Raw genomic sequence first — 20227 nt, 5'->3', positions numbered from 1 at the left:
ACAAATACTGTATGATTTCACTTATATGTGAAATCTAAAAAACAAAACAAATGAACAAGCAAAACAAAACAAATAGATACAGAGAATAAACTGTTGGTTGCCACAGGGAGGGAGGGTGGGGGATGGGTAAAATTAGTGAAGGGAATTAAGAGGTACAAATTTCCAGTTATAAAATAAATAAATCCACTCTAGCCAGTTTGGCTCAGTGGATAGAGCATCAGCCCTCGGACTGAAGGGTCCCGGGTTCTATTCTGGTCAAGGGCACATACCTCGGTTGCAGGCTCAGTCCCCACCCCTGTCGGGGCACAGGCAGGAGGCGCCAGTCATGTATCTCTCTCACATCAATGTTTCTCTCACTGTCTCTCCCACTCCCTTCTATTCTCTCTAAGAAAGCAATGGAAAAAATATCCTCGCCCTAGCTGGTTTTGCTCAATGGATAGCGCGTTGGCCTGTGGACTAAAGGGTCCCAGGTTCGATTCCAGCCAAGGGCACATGCTTAGGTTTCAGGCTCCATTCCCAGTAGGGGGCGTGCAGGAGGCAGCCGATCAATGATTCTCTCTCATCATTGATGTTTCTATCTCTCTCTTCCTCTCCCTTCCCCTCTGAAATTAATAAAGTATATTTAGAAAAAAAAATCCTCAGGTGAGGATTAACAAAAAGCAACAACAAAAATAAACCCCAGGGATGTAATGTACAGCATAGAGAAGACAGTCAACATTGTAATAACTTTGTATGGTGACAGATAGTAACTAGACTTATTGTAATCATTTCATACTGTATAAAAATATTGGCTACTGACTGTCAAGGGCGGGGGGAAAAAAGGACACATATGCAATACCCTTCGTAATACTTTAAGCAATAAAAAAAAATATTGACTACTATGTTGTACACCTAAAACTAATATAATATTGTATGTCAATTATAATTTAATTGAAAAAAATGTCCATGTTATTTAGTATCAGCTAAGGTAAATCCTTTCTCTCAAGTTTTATTCAGTCAATAAATCTTCATTGAACCCTTACTGTACATTGGCCTAGTCACAAAGTGAATTAGACCCAATTCCTGTTGTCATGGACCTCACAGTCTGGTGGGAGATAAACAGCACATAAAAGTAAAATAGTAAAGTAAACATATTTTCAATGTTGGTAAAGTATGGAGAGGGAGAGCAAAAGGTGGGACTAGGGATAGGTTGCAGTGTTTTTTTTAATTGATTTTTGAGAGCGAGCTCAATTTGTTGTTCCACTTATTTATGCATTTATTGGTTGATTCTTTTATGTGCCCTGACTGGGACTCGAACCCCCAACCTTGGAGTATAGGGATGAAGCTCTAACCAACTGAACTACCTGGCCAGGGCAAGGTTACAGTTTTACATATATATATATATATATATATATATATACACACACACACACACACACACACACACACATATGTATTTAAATATATTTTATTGATTTTTTACAGAGTGGGAGAGGGATAGAGGGTTAGAAACATTGATGAGAGAAACATCGATCAGCTGCCTCCTGCACGCCCCGCACTGGGAATGTGCCTGCAACCAAGGTACATGCCCTTGACTGGAATCCAACCTGGGACCTTTCAGTCCGCAGGTTGACCTCCATCCACTGAGCCAAACCAGTCAGGACAATATATTTTTATTGATTTATGAGAGGAAGGGCGGGGGGGAGAGAGAGAGAAGCATCAATGATGAGAGAGAATCATTGATCGGCTGCCTCCTGCATACCCCAGCCTGTGGATTGAGCAGGCAATCTGGCCATATGGCCTGACCGGGAATTGAACCGTGACCTCCTGGTTCATAGGTCCACATTCAACCACTGAGCCACACTGACTGGGCCAAGATTACAGTGTTTTTTTTTTAATTTTTATTTATTTTTTACAGAGAGGAAGGGAGAGAGATAGAGAGTTAGAAACATCGATGAGAGAGAAACATCGATCAGCCGCCTCCTGCACATCTCCTACTGGGGATGTGCCCGCAACCCAGGTACATGCCCTTGACCGGAATTGAACCTGGGACCTTTCAGTCCGCAGGCCGACGCTCTATCCACTGAGCCAAACTGGTTTCGGCCAAGATTACAGTTTTAAGTAGAATGTGAGGGAAGGTCTCGTTGAGAAGGTGACATTTGGGCTAGGCATAAAACTTGGGAGTGTGCCCCATAGATATCTGGGGGAAGGGTGTTGAGGCAGAGGAAACAGCCAGTGCAAAGGCCTGGTGTGTTGGAGGAGCAGTGTGGAAGCCCCTGTGGCTGGAGCAGGGTGAGTGAGCCAGAGGCAATGAGACTGCTGGTGCCGGATGTGGAGTGGGAGAGAGAGAAAAGTCGAGGCCAGTCCAGCGGTTTGATCTGAGCTCTTGGAAGGACGGAGCTTCTGTTTAGTTAAACAGGAACAGCAGCCCTAACCGGTTTGGCTCTGGATAGAGCATTGGCCTGCGGACTCAAGGGTCCCGGGTTCAATTCCGGTCAAGGGCATGTACCTTGGTTGCGAGCGCATCCCCAGTGGGGAGTGTGCAGGAGGCAGCTGATCGATGTTTCTCTCCCATCGATGTTTCTGGCTCTCTATCCCTCTCCCTTCCTCTCTGTAAAAAAATCAATAAAATATATTTTAAAAAAACACCAAAAAACAAAAACAGGAACAGCAGCAGGAGGGGCAGGTCTCGGGGAAGAGCAGGAGCTCATTCGGCCGTGTTGAGTTGGAGATTCTCGTAAGACCCTCATATAGAGACATCGAAAAGGCAGTTGGATATACAAGCCGTTTTCAACCATCAGCAGTTAACTCTGAAAACAAGGTTGAACTTTTAGGAATGATGGACGTAGCAGGAGAACTTCCTGCATTTGCAGTAGGAACTGAGACAGTTCATTTTGAATTTATTTTCTCTGATGTCTTGGAGAGGTAGCACTGGTCTTATTAATAATCACTGTTGTGTGTGTGTGTGTGTGTGTGTGTGTGTGTGTTTGTAGGGAGGAAGGTTTAAGCATTATTCTAATACCTGTGAAGAAATAGATAAAGGCTTAGTATGTTGGGTGTTTCCTAAATAGTATTTGGTGGAGGGAATGAATGAATGAATGAATGTCCTGAAAGGCAGTGACTTATCTTCCAGTGAGTCCCTGGCACAGCTGGCATGGGCACCTTCTTCCAGGAGAACTGCCCTCCTCTCTGGCTGCTGTATTCTTGATGCTCTGCTCACATCCAAAACCCAGTGGCCACCCCGGCCCTCATCTGATCCACACAGAATATATTGTTTCTACTTTATAGACAAATAACAACAACAACAAAAAAACCTAAGACCAGGAGAGGCAGCATAAAGTTATCAAGTGCTAGAATTGAGACTTGATCCCAGCTCCATGGTCATAGGCCATGCTATTCTAATAAGAAAAACCCTTCTAAAGAGCTATGCAGGCCCCAGCTGGTTTGGCTCAGTGGATAGAGCATCGGCCTGCGGACTGAAGGGTCCTGGGTTCAGTTCCCGTCAAGGGCACATATGTTGGTTGCAGGCTCCACCCTGGAGACAACCAACTGATGTGTCTCTCTCCCATCAATGTTTCTCTCCCCTCCCTTCCACTCTCTCTAAAAATCAATGGGAGAATATCCTCGGGTGAGGACTAAACAACAAAAAGTGCTTATGCAAAAGCAAGATGGGTGTTTGCAGCAGAATCTGATTGGATCGGATCAAGGAAGCTTGAGTCTGCTGGGTGGGCTGGTTAATGTGTAACAAGAGGCTCTCCTGAGGAGGAAAACCCCTAATTTTTAGCATTTGTCATTTCCTGTGGTGTAAATACTCCCACTGTGGCCAATTTCAAGCTACCCATGTAATGTCATTGAACACGGCATTAGACAGAGCTGTGCATCATTGAATCTCACCAGCCAGAGCCAGCACACCTTACACTTGAGTCTTCTGTTTTGGTCCCAATATTCTGTTAGTCTGAGCATACGTATCACTTACCTGCTCTGTCCTATTTCGTTACTATGAAATGCAAGTCCTTGCAGGTGTCAAATGAAATGATGCAGGTTGAAACACTTTGGGGGAACAAAGAATGGCATGCTATCCAAATGCAAGATACAGTTAAAAAGCATAAATTAAGAGGTTGTAGGCATATATATATATATATATATATACAGGGGTCCTCAAACTTTTTAAACAGGGGGCCAGTTCACTGTCCCTCAGACCGTTGGAGGGCCGGACTATAGTTAAAAAAAAAAAACAACTATGAACAAATTCCTATGCACACTGCACATATCTTATTTTGAAGTAAAAAAACAAAACGGGAACAAATACAATATTTGTATTTGCATGTGGCCCGCGGGCCGTATAGGCTTTGGAAAGGAACAACACTGTTCAAGAGAGTTGACTTCTTTGATTTAATTCATTGAAAACCCTTCAAGTGTGTAAAGCCTGGGTTGTGCTCCCAGGAGGGGGCAGCCCTGGAGGCCTTGGCAGGTGGCCGGTGGCGGAATTAGGGCAAGGAGGAGACACCAAGTTAACCTCCCACCTTTCCGGAGACCGTGGAGGGAGGTCCTCCAGGAAGGAGGTTAAAGAGGCAGTTGCTTGTGGTGTCCAGGAGAGGGCGCCAGGTACCCAACTCCAGCCTCCCCGTCCCCAGGCCCAGTGTAGGAAGGGGAGGGGTCCGCCCTGAGGCTTGTTGGCTAGAAAAGGGGGGGCGGGGGGTGTCCATGTCTTTGAACCTGGAAGCCCCCTACTATGCCTTCAGAGTTGGAGGTTTGGAAGAGAGGAGTTAACAAGTTGGGGCAGGTGTCTGCAAACGTTTTTTGGTGTGTTTTTTTAAGATTTAAAAAAATATGTAGTTTTTATTTTAGAGGAAGGGAGAGGGTGAGAGAGAAACATCAATGATAAGAGAGAATCATTGATTGGCTGCTTCCTGCACGACCCCCACTGGGGAAGGAGCCCACAACCCCGGCAAGTGCCCCCCTGACCAGTTATCAAACAGTGACCTAGGTCGATACTAGTTCATAGGTCGATACTAAACCACTGAGCCACACCAGTTGGGTTGCAAACTTTTTTCTTAAAGGGCCATATAGCAAATACTTTCTCTGCACAATTAGTCAACTTTGTGCTTCTAGTTCCAAAAGAGCCATAGACTACATGTCCTCAAATGGGCCTGGGTTCATGACGGTGAAATTTTATTTTAGGAGACTGAAATTTGAATTTCATGTAATTTTCTTGTGTCACAAAATAATTTTTTCTTTATTTTTTACCATTAAAAATGCAAAAAACTGCTCTTTGCTCTCAGGTATAGCTTACCAATGGGACATCAATGATAATAAATGTTTGTTTGACACTTACTAGGTATCAGGTATTAAATGCTTAAATTCAGTGGTCTATATAGCTCATTTAACACCTAGAGTATATCTTTTTTTTTTTAAAAATATATTTTATTGATTTTTTTACAGAGAGGAAGGGAGAGGGATAGAGAGTTAGAAACATCAATGAGAGAGAAACATCGATCAGCTGCCTCCTGCACACTCCCCACTGGGGACGTGCCCGCAACCAAGGTACATGCCCTTGACCGGAATCGAACCTGGGACCCTTCAGTCCGCAGGCCGATGCTCTATCCACTGAGCCAAACCGGATAGGGCTAGAGTAGATCTTTTTTAACATCCACTCCTCTATAAGATAGGAAGTTTCAGTGATGATTATGAAAAGCAATACATAATTATTGCCAGAAAAGAAATAGAGTGAATTAAATTTTTCTTTTACTGAACATCACATATAATCATGCCAGTAACATGCATAAATAGATTTCACTGACCAATCAAAGGGAAAAGTAATGAATGAATACTGTTTAATTCTATTAATTAATTAAAAATATTTTTTTTTTTTCTGCAAAAAGCTTTAGTGTTTCCATTTGGTCCAAAGCAAGGGAGAGGGCTTCAGGGTGGTTAAAAGAATGGCTAGTGGTTTTGGGGAGAGGCTCAGACAGAAACCAGACACCAGGGGATGCAGAGGGGCCTCTCAAAGGCCTCTGGGCTCCAGAGGCTCCCAGTCATGCTGGAGAGTGAGCCTTTCGAAGAGATACTCACCCAGCCCAGCCCAGCCCAGCCCAGCCCAGCCCGGGGGCTGGGCAGCCTGCGGAGGTCTGCCAAGTGGTCGCCCATCTTCTTGATGAGTTTCACCTCCTCATCCAGGAAGTGGTTCTGCAGGAAGTCACAGAGATGAGGGAGGGCTGCGTGGCAGAACCTGGGCTGCAGCTCCCAAAGGGCCTGGTTCAGGCTCCTCTCCAAGGCCAAGCGGCTGCCAGGGCCTCCTGAGTTTCGCCCGCTCATCCTGGGAGCCTTCAGCATGTCCTGGAAGAGAATGCGGCCACCGGGCTGGTTTCGTGTCTTTAAGGTGCTCAGAGCCCTGGTGCTGCTTCTCCGCCAACGCGAGGAAGAAGTGGCCCACGCCCTCCAGAGCCACAGCCTTGTGGTCAAAATCGAAGCCCAGAGGGAGGTCGGTGCAGGAGCCCACGGAGCAGGGCGGCCGGGCGGTTAACGGCAGCCCCCACCTCGGTGGGATAATTCTGACGAATCTGGGGGCTCATGGTTGTTCGGCAATGAGCTAAGGGAGAACAAAAGAGCGTGTTGGCTGATCTCGGAGGTGGCTCTGAAGGTGGCGACTGGAAACGACGATGGAGGGTGGTCGGAGGCTGGAAGAAGAGGCATCCTGGGTCTGTTCCGGCCAAACACTGTTGAAGCAAGAGACAGATCCAGGACTGCCGAGGGCACTGTCTCTGAATTAATTTTTAAAACATTTTTTATTAATTTTAGAGAGAGGAAGGAAGAGAGAGAAACATTGGTACAAGAAAGAAACATTGATTGGTTGCCTTCTGCACACGCCCCAACTGGGGATTGAACCCACAACCTGGGTGTGTCCCCTGACCAGGAATCAAACCCTTGATCTTTCAGTATATGGGCGATGCTCCAACCAACTAAGCCACACCAACCAGGGCTCCATTAATTAATATTTTTAGAGCAAAAACTTGTCTTTACATACTAGTCTGTTACAGTAATGAATAATAACATGACAATTTAATAAATAAATAATCAAATAACAGTTTAAAGAAGACATTTCCATTTAAAAGATATGGCTCAGCCCTGGCATCTGCAGCTCAGTTGGTTGAGCGTCATCCCATGCACTGAAAGGTCACTGGTTCGATTCCTGGTCAGGGCACACGCCCAGGTTTTGGGTTCGGTTCCTGGTCAGGGTGCATGCAAGGGACAGTCAATAGATGTTTCTCTCTCACATTGATGTTTCTCTCCCCTCCCTTTTTCTAAAATTAATAAAAACATATTTAAAAATAAAAGATGTGGCTCAAATTCAGGAAAGATAGTTTGGGTTTGAATTAAGATTTGAGCTTACCAAATAAAATGATATAATTTACAGTTTGGTTCACTGTTTAAAGTTTTAAATACAGTGGGGCCTTGACTTACGAGTGTCCCGACTAACGAGTTTTTCAAGATATGAGCCATCTCTCGGCCGATTTTTTGCTTTGAGTTGTGAGCTAAAATTCGGGTTACGAGCCAGCTTCAGATACCCCACCGCTAGTTGGCGCAGCGAACGTCACAGTGAACGCCACAACATCAGCCCAGCATCACGTGTCTCACTCGTTCACTTTTTGATTTGACAGATGAGTAATTTGAGTTACGAGCTCCGTCACGGAACAAATTAAACTCGTAAGTCAAGGCCCCACTGTACAGATGGATTCTTCAAGTGATCAGACAGAATAAAGGAAGTGAAATTGCTCAAACTCAATTTTCTTTTTTAAATTTATTTTATTGATTTTTTTAACAGAGAGGAAGGGAGAGGGATAGAGAGTTAGAAACATCAATGAGAGAGGAACATTGATCAGCTGCCTCTTGCACACCCCCTACTGGGGATGTACCTGCAACCAAGGTACATGCCCTTGACCAGAATTGAACCTGAGACCCTTCAGTCTGCAGGCTGACGCTCTATCCACTGAGCCAAACCGGTGCAGCCAAACTTAGTTTCTTTGCATTTGAAATCACAGGGCTATCATTGTTTATTTAGAATCAACTGCTTAAACAGAAGAATGTGTGGCATGAACTGTGCCCAAAGAGAACTCTAAGGATTTTGAATTGTTAAGAATTAATTCTCAAAATGAGCATATGTAGCCACTGTGTGTGTCCCGATGTCTAATAAAGAGTTGTCAAAATTCACTTCCCTGTAGAACACAGTGTTTATTAAAGGATAAATCATAAGACTGTGCTCATTCACAGCTTACTAAACATCAACAGTAACCACAGCAATTGTTTAGACCGGCGATTTTCAACCGGTGTGCCACACCAATTTTAGAACATGCAATGCTCGACTATGTAGTCAGGGCCACTGATCTCTTTCCCCTTAGGTCAAATGAAACAAATGACAGCCAACACAATAGCTCCGTAGTTGCAGCGTCAGTCCTCATACCAAATGGTCTTGGGTTTGATTCCTGGCCAAGGGCACGCACCCGGGTTGTGGGTTTGCTCCCCGCCCCTGGTCAGGCATGTGCGTGGAGGCAACCAGTTGATGTGTCTCTCTCACATCAATGTCTCTCTCTCTCTCTCTCTCTTTCACTCACTCTCCTTCCCTCCCTCCCTTCCACATTCTCTAAAATGCAATGGAAAAAAATGTCCACTAGTGAGGATTAACAAAACGAAGACAATTATAAGTTATACTTATATTTTTGTCAGATCAACAAAAATATATTTATGGGATGCTGCAGAATTTTAGTAATTAGCTTATGTGTGCCACGAGATGAAAAAGATTGCGAATTGCTGATGTAGACCAGGAGTTGACAAACCAGGGCTTGCTGGCCAAACCCAGCCCAATGTCTGTTTTTGTAGGAACTAAGGATTTTTTTTTTTTTAACTGGTTGGGGAAAAAAATCAAAAGGAGAATAATATTTCACAACATGTGCAAAGTAAAGAAGATTTGAATTTCAGCATCCACATCCCAAGGTGACTGGCACACAACCACACTCCCGCGTTCTCGGATTGTCTGCGGCCGCTCTGGCACTGCGACCCCGTCCAGCCCGCACGGCTGAGAATATTTACTCTTTGGCTCTTGACAGGAGAAGTTTGTTGACCTCTGGTTTAGACCAATAACAGATTTCTTAGGGGGAGTATTTTATCACTGACGTGGTCCAGAATTGCCTATACACAGCGATAATAGAAAAGCAACTAATAAAATAGGGTTTATTCTCCTTTTTGAATTTTCAAAAGACAGTGCCCCCCTTCATTGGTAACGCCTGGGGCGGGCTGCGCCCTCATAGGCGCTAACTGGATCTTTACTATTACCCTCATTTTGGAGAGGGGAAACTGAGGCACACAGAGGCTCAAGGTCACAGAGCTTGCAAGGAGTGGGGCTTGGGTTGAACCCAGAGAGTTGTAGCTGTGATGTCCCCTCTGTGCTCGATGACATGGCAGAGCCCCGATCATCCTGCCTGACGTTGCCATAAGCACTGCCACCCAGGGGCCAGTCCGGCTTTAGATCCCGGCTTTGGATTTCGGCATCACTGCTTGCAACCTTGGGCAAGACATCTCTTCTCTGAGCCTCGGTGTCCTCATCTATAATATGGTTGACCTGACCGATTTGGCTCCGTGGATAGAGCTTCAGCCTGCGGACTCAAGGGTCCCAAGTTCAATTCCGGTCAAGGGCATGTACCTTGGTTGCAGGCACATGCCCAGTGGGGAGTGTGCAGGAGGCAGCTGATCGATGTTTCTCTCTCCTTGATGTTTCTAACGCTCTGTCCCTCTCCCTTCCTCTCTGTAAAAAATCAATAAAATATATATTTTTAAATGGTTATGACAAAACCCCCAACTCATTGGGGGTTTGGGAGGATCCACATAGTTAGCACAGTGCCTGGTAGAGTGAGTAATCAATAAATACTGGCTGTGGGGTTTTGTTTGTTTGTGTTTTTTTAAAAAAATATTTTTATTGATTTCAGAGAGGAAGGCAGGAGAGATAGAAGAATCAATGATGAGAATCATTGATCATCTGCCTCCTGCACCCCTCCCCCCACTACCCCACCGTCCCCCACTGGGTATCAAGCCCTGACAGGAATCAAACCGTCAGCTCCTGGTTCATAGGTCGATACTCAGCCACTGAGCCATGCCTGCTGGGCCTAGGAGGAATGGCACTGTTTTTCTTGGAGAAAAAAGTCCAAAAGAGTGAGGTGTTGAGAGGATTCAGTGCACAAGGTGAGCGCTCCATGCAGGCTTGCATGTAGAAAATTGCATATAAAAAGAAACTAATGAAAGATAAGAAATTGCTTCCTTGCCAATCCTCTTTTAAACCTTCTCATTAATTCAAAAAGCACTCAATTGGGTACCCATGTGTCTTAAACACTAATTTGCTAATGTTGTTTTAACAGAGTCACCTAGTCCAGAACCTTCCACAGGCAACAGTAGTTGCCTAGAATTTAATAACATTGTTTCTTTTTAAAAAAATATATTTTATTGATTTTTTTACAGAGAGGAAGGGAGAGGGATAGAGAGTTAGAAACATCAATGAGAGAGAAACATCGATCAGCCGCCTCCTGCACACGCCCCACTGGGGATGTGCCCGCAAGCCAGGTACATGCCCTTGACCGGAATCGAACCCGGGACCCTTCAGTCCGCAGGCCGATGCTCTATCCACTGAGCCACACCGGCCAGGCCTAATGACGTTGTTTCTTTTGCCTTGCCCCTGTTTTAGGTACCTGGTGCTGCTCTCTTAGTTTACCCCAGAGTTATAATGTTTCCTTTAAAGATGAATTTGTTGAAGAAAAAGGGTGGTCCAATCTTCAGCTTTATCGTCAACTTCACTTTATTTCTTTGATACATTATTTTAGAAAACCACTCTATAATGGTAAACTGAGACCAGTACCAAAGACCCCAAATAGAAGGGAGCTGTAAAAAGACATGCAATGTGAAAATAAATGTCATCAGTTCTGCCGAGGGTTGTCCTGTTCCAGGCGGGTGACCTCTCTTGCATTCTCTAACCCGGAGATTCTGGCGGAGATTAGAGGCCTTCTGCTGGGGCCTGACGGACATTCCGGACATTCCGGCTGAGAAACCCCAGGGAGAAGAACCAAGGCTGGGTGCTTCCTTAGCTCAGCCGGGCCAGCCTCGCTCACCGGGGGCGGAGGGCCTCCCCACACATGCACACAGCCTGGCCCATGACTCAGTCGAACACCATCCTGATCAGATTTTCCCTGGGATTAAACATTAATCCCATGTTCGACCTTCTCATAGCCTTTAGATCAATGGTCACATTTTACAGACAGGAAAGCGGAGGCTCAGAGGGGAGAGGTGACTCCGTGGTGTGTGGCTGAGCTGGGGACAGGATGTTGGTTTCTTGGCACCCAGTCCAGAAAGTAATTCTGCGCAAGATAGGAAATTTATGAACTGATTTGAGACAAGGCTGACATTTGAACTTGGCCTCGAGCAGGCCCATTTCTCTTGAGATCTGTGCACGTTGAGTGTGGGGTTCATTCCACTGGTCTATTGAAGCCACTTGGCTGGTGTCGGATCCTTCTCAGGGCTGGGGGGGGTGGGGAGACACACATCAGTGACCAAAACAGACCGGTTCCTGCTCCTTGGTATAAACAGATAACATAGGTACGTAAACAGACCCCTAGAAGGTGTATGCAAGAGTGACTGGGGCTGGGGTGACTTTGGCTGGGGTGATAAGGGCCGCTTCCTAGGGAGGTGACCACTGAGCCAACACCACCAGGGTTGGGTTTTGTAACAGCTTTGGAAAGGTGTTGTGGGTTGACTTGTGTCTTCTCCCCACTCCACCCCACCCCACCCCAAACTCATATGTTGAAATCCTAACCCCCAGGACCACAGAATATGACAGTATTTGGAAATAACATCTTAACAGATGTGATCAGTTAAAATGAGGTCAATAAGGTGAGCCCTGACCCATGTGACTGGTGTCCTTATATAAGAAGAGGACATTTGAACACAGAGACACGGGGAGAAGACAGCGTGTACAAGCAAGGAGAGAGGCATCAGGAGGAACCAGCCCTGCCCACACCTTGATCTTGGACTTCCAACCTCCAGAACTGGGAGATAAAACATTTCTGTTGTTTCAGCCACTCAGTCGGTGTCACTTTGTTTCAGCAGCCGGGACGCACTCAGTGCCCGGAGGCCCAGAGATGCCTCCCATCCCGCCCTCTGCGCACCTTCCCAGGGCCCCAGGTTGGAATGGGAGGAGACACCCTCTCTGTCTCCTCCCCCACAACCGGAAGGAAGCTGAGAGGACCACACCTGAAGCCAGCAGAGCCCTCCTTTGGCTGGTGAGAGGTACCCTTCGACCTTGGACCCACCAGCCATAAAGCAATCACCAGGATGAGATGGTGGCTAGACATGGAGGGAGGGTGGGGGTGGGCGATGCGGGGGGGGGGGGGGGGCGAGTTTGCTGGTCCAGGCTCAAGGCCTTCATGGGGCACTGCCCCAGGGACCACTCCTTCTCCTGAAGCTGGGGGACCACCTTCCGGTGTGAAGCTAAGAGTGAGCCCTGAGCCCTGACCGGTTTGGCTCAGTGGATAGAGCGTCCTCCTGTGGACTGAAAGGTCCCAGGTTCGATTCCAGACAAGGGCATGTACCTGGGTTGTGGGCACATCCCCAGTAGGAGGTGTGCAGGAGGCAGCTGATCGATGTTTCTAACTATCCCTCTTCTTTCCTCTCTGTAAAAAAAATCAATAAAATATATTTTAAAAAAAGAGGAGGAGGTTGGGGGTTAATGGGGGGGGGGATGAAGATACATTTGTAATACCTTAACCAATAAAGAAATTTTTTTTTAAAAAAAAGAGTGAGCCCTGAGCAGCAGGCTTAAAGAACAGTATCCTGCCCCAGCCGGTTTGGCTCAGTGGATTGAGTCTCGGCCTGCGGACCTAAGGATCCCGGTTTTGATTCCTGTCAAGCGCATGTACCTCAGTTGCAGGCTCCTCCCCAGCCTGAGCCCTGGTCAGGGCGCGTGCAGGAGGCAACCAATTGATGTGTTTTTCTCACATCGATATTTCTGTCTTTCCCTCTCTCTTCCACTCTCTCTAAAAATCAATAGAAAAATATCCTTGGGTGAGGATTTAAAAAAACACACAAAACACAACAGTATCCTGATACCCAGGCCTTTTAACCCTGTCCACACACATGTCCCACCCAGCCCCTTCTAGAAACTTCTAGAGCCATCACAGGACTGACCATCAGCCTTTTTACCCGAGGGGTACAAAGCCCTCAGTCCCCTCCCTTGCTTCCCCTTTGCTCGTTCTGCTCCAACCCCGTGCACCTCCTTGCTGTTCCTCCTACCTCAGGGCCTTTACACTGACTGCTCTCTGCTCTCAACACTTTCCACATTCCCACCTGACTACCTTATATAAAATTACAAGTCACCCCCACACTCTCCACCTCTCTTTCCTGGTTTCTTTTTTTTAAAAATATATTTTATTGATTTTTTTTACAGAGAGGAAGGGAGAGAGATAGAGAGTTAGAAACATCGATGAGCGAGAAACATCGATCAGCTGCCTCCTGCATATCTCCTACTGGGGATATGCCCGCAACCCAGGTACATGCCCTTGACCGGAATCGAACCTGGGACCTTTCAGTCCGCAGGCCGACGCTCTATCCACTGAGCCAAACCGGTTTCGGCGGTGGTTTCTTTTTTTTAATATGTTTTTTTTTTTAAATGTATATTTTTATTGATTTCAGAGAGGAAGGAAGAGGGAGAGAGAAACCTCAGTGATGAGAGAGAATCATCGATCGGCTGCCTCCTGCACGCCCCCCACTGGGGATCGAGCTCTAAACCCAGGCATGTGCCTGACTGGAATCAAACTGCTGACTTCTTGGTTCATGGGTCAGTGCTCAACCACTGAACCACACTGGCCGGGCCCTGCTTTATTGCTATACATGGTCCCTTAATATTACTTATTTTCTTGCTTATGCACAAATGATATTAGTTAGCATCTGTCTCCCCCAATAAGCTCCACTGGGATAGGGAGTGGGCAATATTTATGTTCCTTGCTGTGTCCCCAACACTGGCACACAGTAGGTGCTCAATAAATAGTGGTCGCAGGAATGAATGAATGAATGATTGGACATAGCATCCTTCATTCTTTAGGAAGGGCAGAGGGAGCCCATTCCCCACCACGTTTTCCTCCATGGTGTTTGGAGACCCTGATTCACACCCTGTCTTCACACACTCCCAGGAGCCCGGAACTTTCTGGAAATGCCGCAGAGGATGATGTAAGAGGAGAGAAGAACTGGGCAGTCTCCAGGATTAGGTGCTAATCAGTTAGCATTGCCCAAGAGGCAGATCAGAGTTCCCCCTCTCCCCCAGCCCCTGGCCTGCCCCTGCCACACCCGTGTCACAAGGGTTTTACTCACTCCCTGGCAAGGCCATATCCCCAGGGAGGGACCCAGACGGGAGGAGGAGGAAGGGGGCGGGGGAGGAGCTGGTCAAGGAGCTGCTGCTCCCAGAACCCCTCGCTTCTTCCCTGCAAAACCGACCTTAAAGAGAAGCGTAGACTAACCGGTTTGGCTCAGCGGATAGAGCGTCAGCCTGCGGACTCAAGGGTCCCAGGTTTGATTCCGGTCAAGGGCATGTACCTTGGTTGCGGGCACATCCCCAGTAGGGGGTGTGCAGGAGGCAGCTGATCGATGTTTCTCTCTCATCGATGTTTCTCACTCTCTATCCCTCTCCCCTCCTCTCTGTAAAAAGAGAAGCGTAGAGAGAAGCCAAAAGAAAGGGGAGGTGACATGGTGACAAGAGGCAAGCCCCAGTCTGGAGCAGAGGACCTGGGCGTTGTCTCAGCTGTGGCTGACTCATGGCCACAGTGAGTCATAACCCCTTATTAGCCCCTCTGCCCTCCTGTGCAGAACGGGGACTGTCGTTAGGGCCAGGCTTGTGCTATGGCCAAAGGGCTGAGGCCACCCAACTGTGACAGGCAGGTGGGCATCTGCCAAGCGTCTCAGGACTGGAGCGCAACATATTTCTCATAGAGACTCATACCAGTAATAATAGCAACAACCACGATGCCGGCCAGGTTTTCAGGCCTGACTCTGCGGGGGTGCCTTCCAAGCATTTCGCATGTTTAGTTCATTGAATCCTTCCAGCAACCCCGTGGAGCAGGTCCTTTATCCCCTACTTTGCAGATAAGGAAACTGGCAGGGAGAAGCAGTCACAGAGTGACAAGCGGCAGAGGCAGGATTTGAACCCAGGCCCTGTTCTAACTCAGCACTGTCTGAGAGAAATGTCATGTAGCACTTTAAATTTTCTAGCGGCTACATTTTTAAAAAGCACAAAGTAAAAATAACTTTCATCTGAATATATTTTGTTAATCTAAATGATTAATAAACCCAAGCTATTTTTATTTCAACATGTGGTCAATATCAAAATTATGAATATGGTACTTCACTTTTTCTTCATACTAATCTTGGACATCCAACGTGTTTATCAATTTGGTCACTAAATCTTTATCAGAAATCCTTGATGTGTACTTACGGAGTTCAGAACGTTTATAGTAAAAAGCGTAGATTCACAAACCCGGGTTGTTTCATGTGTACTCAAAATTTGTCCAGTAAGTGACTTGAGTATTGGTTTTAAATTTTAAATGAACAAAAATGAAATAACATTGGACCTCGATCACATTCTTTATACTTCAAGTGTTCAATAGCCATAGTGGCCTGTGGCTCCTTATTGGGCAGAGCAGGTCTAATCTGCTAAACCTTGCTATCTATATTAATAAAAGCATAATATGCTAATTAGACCAGACGTCCTTCCGGACCACCTTCCGGACGACCTTCCAGACGAAGCCACGGCGGGCGGGGGGCCGAACCCCTTGCACGAATTTCATGCATCAGTCCTCTAGTTTCTAATAATAGCAAGTTCCAACTTTTCCTGAAAAGGACCAGATACTAAATATTTTCAGCTTTGCAGGCAACAGGGTCTCTGTTGCAACTGCTCAACTCTGCCATTGTATACCAGGCAGCCACAGACATTCCGTAAGCAAATGGGTGTGGTTGTGTGCCAATAAAGCTTTATTTACAAAAACAAGCAGAGAGCCAGAATTGGCTCACAGGCTGTAGTTTGTCAGTTATACACTAAACGCAGCCGTTATATTTATAGACGTTCAGTTGTGCCTTCTCTAAGTATTGAGTGGGCAGCTACTGTGCGGCAGGCATGCTGCCAGGCACTGGGGAGACTGCACACAGTAGATCTTGCCAAGATGATTGCCCCTATTTTACAGATGAATCCTAGCTGGAGACTTTATTTATTTATTTTTAAATATGTCTTTATTGATTTTAGAGAGAGAGGGAGAGAAAATCAGTCGGCTGCCCTCTTCATGCCCTCTACTGGGGATCGAGCCCACAAGCTGGGCATATGCCCTGATGGGGAATTTAACCAGCAACGTGTTTTTTTTTTAGGGGAGAATGTTGATTTTTGTTTTTATTTTAATATATTTTATTGATTTTTTACAGAGAGGAAGGGAGAGGGATAGAGAGTTAGAAACATCGATGAGAGAGAAACATCGATCAGCTGCCTCCTGCACACTCCCTACTGGGGATGTACCCGCAACCAAGGTACATGCCCTTGACCGGAATCGAACCTGGGACCCTTGAGTCTGCAGGCCGACGCTCTATCCACTGAGCCAAAACAGTTAGGGCCCAGCAACGTTTTTAGGTGCATGGGACGACACTAACCAACTGAGCCATACTGGCCAGGACATAGCTGGAGACTTTTTAGCTCTTCACCCCACACCTCTTCGTCTCTCTGACTAGCTAAGCTCCTGAACTAATATAGATGAAGGGAAGGAGCAAAAGGCATTTTTGTCGCTTAACACAGAATAGACAATAAATGTGTGTTGAGCCCTGGCTAGCTTTGCTCAGTGGTTAGGGCATTGGCCTGTGGACCGAAGGGTCTCAAGGTTCTATTCCCAGTCAAGAGCACGTACCTCGGTTGCGGGTTTGATCCCCCAGCCCAGGTCAGGGCATGTGTGGGAGGCAACCAGTTGATGTCTCTCTCTCTCTCTCTCTCTCTCTCTCTCTCTCTCTCTCTCTCTCTCCCTTTCCTCCCACTCTCTCAAAGAAAAATAAATGGAAAAAATATCCTTGGGTAAGGACTAAAAAAGTAATGATAATAAACAAATGTGTTGAATGCATACCACAATAAAGAAAATATATGGTGCAAAGTTTATAATATTGTCCCCTATCAGTATGTATAAATAATCCTTATTCATTTTCACAGTTACATAATATTCCATTATGCAAATGCATCAGACTCTATTAATCAATGCCCTCTTGATGAATTTTTTTAAATGGATATTTTGGTTGTTTGTAATGTTTTGGTTGTTTCTAAATGTTTTATGTGCATGGTCATTTACTATATATATTTTGTATACTATTTATTGAAGTAGGATTAATTTACAATAATAATGCACGTCTTAGGTGTGTTCAATTTGATGAGTGTTGGCTGAGCAGTATTGTGTGGTATGGATATACCAGTTTGCTTATCCATTCTGTTGTTGTTGGATATTTGAGTTCTTTCCAGTTGGGGACAATTATGAATAGAGTTGTCATGAACATTCACGTCTTTTTGTGAACATACACTTGCATTTCTCTTGGGTAAATACCCAGGAGTGAAATTGCTAAGTCATATGGTGAATAAATGTTTAACTTCGTAAGAGAGTGCCCAGTTTTCCAGTTTACCAAAGCGATTGGGCCATTTTGATTCCCACCAACAGTGGGTGAGAGTTCTAATTGCTCCATAGTTTCCGACAACATCTGATGTTGTCTATCTTTTTAGTTTAGTCATTCTAGTGCTTATCTCTCAGCGTTTTCATATGTCAGAAATGGTTCAGAATAAATCAAGTAAAAATGAAAAACAAAACACACCTATAGAAGCATGTTTGGGAAATGCTACAAACTCTGTTCCCTCCAAGAGTGTAAAGGCTCTGATAAGTTCTGCACAGCTGTTTATTGGCGCAGTCTTCCCTCATCGGCTTTCGCCACAGCATCCCTTTGGGGTTGTGTTTCACACGTAAACATATTGGTGGGATCTATCATGGACATTTGAAGTCGGCGGTTGTGTTTAGTCAGTGGGATAATGTGATGTCAGGGGCATCGAAAAGTCCTGCTCTCCCTCAAATGTTTATCCCTATCCTACTTGTTCAGACATTTCTTCATTGGGGTTTAGGAAAGCCTTCTGAAGTCTATAATTATAGAAATGTAAAGAATACGAGTATCCTGGGGAGGGGGAGTAGGAGGGTCTTAGCCTCCATGAAGATATAAATGAGAAATGCCACCTCCTTTTTTTCCTGGCAGGTTTTCACAAGAGGAGGACGAGGCAGCCTATTTCAAGGGAACCTGGACTCCTCAGAGTCAGCAATGGGGTGAGGGGGAGGCAGAGAGAAGTCCAGAAGTCAGATTTCACCTACTTGGTACACCTGCCAGGACGGGCCTGGCGCGGTGCCGCCACAGCGAAAGCTGAGTAAATATTATGACTGGATCGCCAGAGACAAGCCAAACCAAACAAACCCCTTAAAGATCCACCGCTGAGGGATTGCAAAGGAAATAGGCGAGATCCGGGAGCCAAGGACGAGGTAACGATACCGGCACCCAGAGGGGACAGTTACTGTAACGCAGGGTCTCCCCCGGGCACTGCAGACATTGGGGTCCTGTCACTCTCTGTGGGGCTGTCATGGACACTGTGGGGTGCCAAGCAGCATCCCTGGCCCCTGCCTACTCGATGCCAGGAATATTGTGACAACCATAGATGTCCCCAGACATTGCTCAGTGCCCCTCCCCGGGGCAGGGGCGGGCGGGGGGCACCTGCTGCAATGTAACTCATTGTTGGATACAAGAAACACATCATGTGTGGCACATAGTAGGTCCTCATTAAATTTTTGTTGCATGAATAAATAATGACAGATGCCTTGAGAAATATACACCAGGATGTAAATTTCTTGGGAGCAAGGAGGGTTTTTTAGCTACCGCTGTAAACCTGGCTCTTAGCATCATGCCAGGCTATACAGAAGTCTTGATATAGCCGTGTATTCACTAAGTTCTCAACGGCTTGCTTTTATTTATTTTTTTACGAATCTCTGCCTTTAAAAATTTTTTTATTGATTTTATAGAGAGAGAGAGAGAGAAAAAAACACCAATGAGAGTCATCAATTGGCTGCCTCCTGAATGCCTCCTACCAGGGACCCAGCCCACCACCTGGGTATGTGCCCTGACTGGGAATCGAACCAGCAACCTCTTGGTGCAAGGGACGAAGCCAAGCCAACGGAGCCACACCGGCCGGGGATAACAGCTTCTTGCTATGTTTAGTATAAGCCAAACGCCTGCCCCAGCCCGAAGAGCCCTGCTCCTGGGCCCTCCTTGTCCTTACCGCCTCCCTCTCTCCCTCTTCCTCCCGCTGCTGCAGGCACCCCAGCCCCTCACCTTCCTCCACTGGCAGCACAGCCCTCCCAGGGCCTCTGCTTATGCTATTGTTTTGGCCTGAAACACCCTTCCCCTAGGTCTCCCATGGCTTCTCTGTCTCATCATTCAGGGCTGTACTTAAATGTCACCTTCTAAAAGGGGCTTTTTCTAGTCCTCAGGGGACCTTTATCATGGTTTCGCTTAGTTTCTCAGTAGTACTTAACCCAGTTATCTGTTTACTGGTTTATTTATTCGTTTATGGTCTAGCTCGTTCACTGCCTCACCCCTAGGGCCTAAATGGTGGTTGGCACATAGGAGGTGCTCAATGAGGAAGAGTTGATTGAGCACCTACTGTATGCCAGGCATTTCCTGGACACTGAGGACCTAGCAGTGACTCTATTCTAGCCCCGCCCTTCCATTCTGGGTGCAGTGGGGAGGGGAGAACTGAGGGAAGACACCAAGCAAGTTAATACACAAAAACATTTTAAATAATGAGTTCAGTGAAAACAAGGATCTGATAAAGATACACGGGAGGGGTCTTCTCTCTGCTGGGGTCAGAGATGGGCTGATTCACAAATATCAAACACTCACGAATAAATGGGCACAGTGACCAAGTCAGGGGTGGAGGAGAGGGGAGTTCCAGATAGAGGGAACTGCACATGCAAAGGCCCTGAGGTGGAAACAAGTTAGGCTCCGTTAAAAAAAAAAAAAAAGTTTGGCTCAGTAAATAGTTGTTGAATAAATTAACTAGAGAAGATCCTGGACGGAATTGGTTACAGGGTTCAGCCCTGGAGGGCTGGAGGGTGGTAGGAGG

General features: G+C 46.2%; 1 protein-coding gene and 2 long non-coding RNA genes across 3 annotated transcripts; 1 reads left to right on the top strand and 2 right to left on the bottom strand.

Moving 5' to 3' along the window:
- Nucleotides 1–1682: 1682 nt before the first annotated feature.
- On the bottom strand, nt 1683–3327 carry LOC132234217 (uncharacterized). The gene is made up of 3 exons (XR_009452875.1): nt 2629–3327; nt 2074–2382; nt 1683–1842 (listed from the first exon to the last, which is right to left on the bottom strand). It is a non-coding gene; the product is annotated as an uncharacterized LOC132234217 (long non-coding RNA).
- A 1215-nt stretch (nt 3328–4542) lies between these two features.
- LOC132236081 (ferritin light chain-like) lies at nt 4543–11310 on the bottom strand. The gene is made up of 3 exons (XM_059699493.1): nt 10993–11310; nt 6052–6315; nt 4543–4656 (listed from the first exon to the last, which is right to left on the bottom strand). The coding sequence occupies exons 1-3, from the start codon at nt 11050–11052 to the stop codon at nt 4543–4545; spliced, it is 438 nt and encodes a 145-aa protein (XP_059555476.1). The 5' UTR covers nt 11053–11310.
- An 8-nt stretch (nt 11311–11318) lies between these two features.
- On the top strand, nt 11319–19052 carry LOC132235182 (uncharacterized). Its single transcript, XR_009452993.1, has 3 exons — nt 11319–12293; nt 14111–14235; nt 18313–19052. It is a non-coding gene; the product is annotated as an uncharacterized LOC132235182 (long non-coding RNA).
- The last annotated feature ends 1175 nt before the right edge of the window (nt 19053–20227 follow it).

This window comes from Myotis daubentonii, chromosome 5, assembly GCF_963259705.1.
Source record: "Myotis daubentonii chromosome 5, mMyoDau2.1, whole genome shotgun sequence".
NCBI classification, from domain to species: domain Eukaryota; kingdom Metazoa; phylum Chordata; class Mammalia; order Chiroptera; family Vespertilionidae; genus Myotis; species Myotis daubentonii.
Note: the sequence above shows the minus strand (reverse complement) of the source record. Positions and strands in the feature narration are given on the sequence as shown.

Bases quoted from the DNA above. Each gene is read 5' to 3' on its own strand.
- LOC132236081 (XM_059699493.1), bottom strand. From the start codon at position 11,052: ATGTCCGGAATGTCCGTCAGGCCCCAGCAGAAGGCCTCTAATCTCCGC. The intron at 6,316-10,992 runs GTTAGAGAATGC...ATTCTCTTCCAG, and splicing joins ATCTCCGCCAGAATCTCCGG to GACATGCTGAAGGCTCCCAG. The intron at 4,657-6,051 runs GTGAGTATCTCT...CCCCTTTTCTAG, and splicing joins GCTGGGCTGGGCTGGGCTGG to CCAACAAGCCTCAGGGCGGA.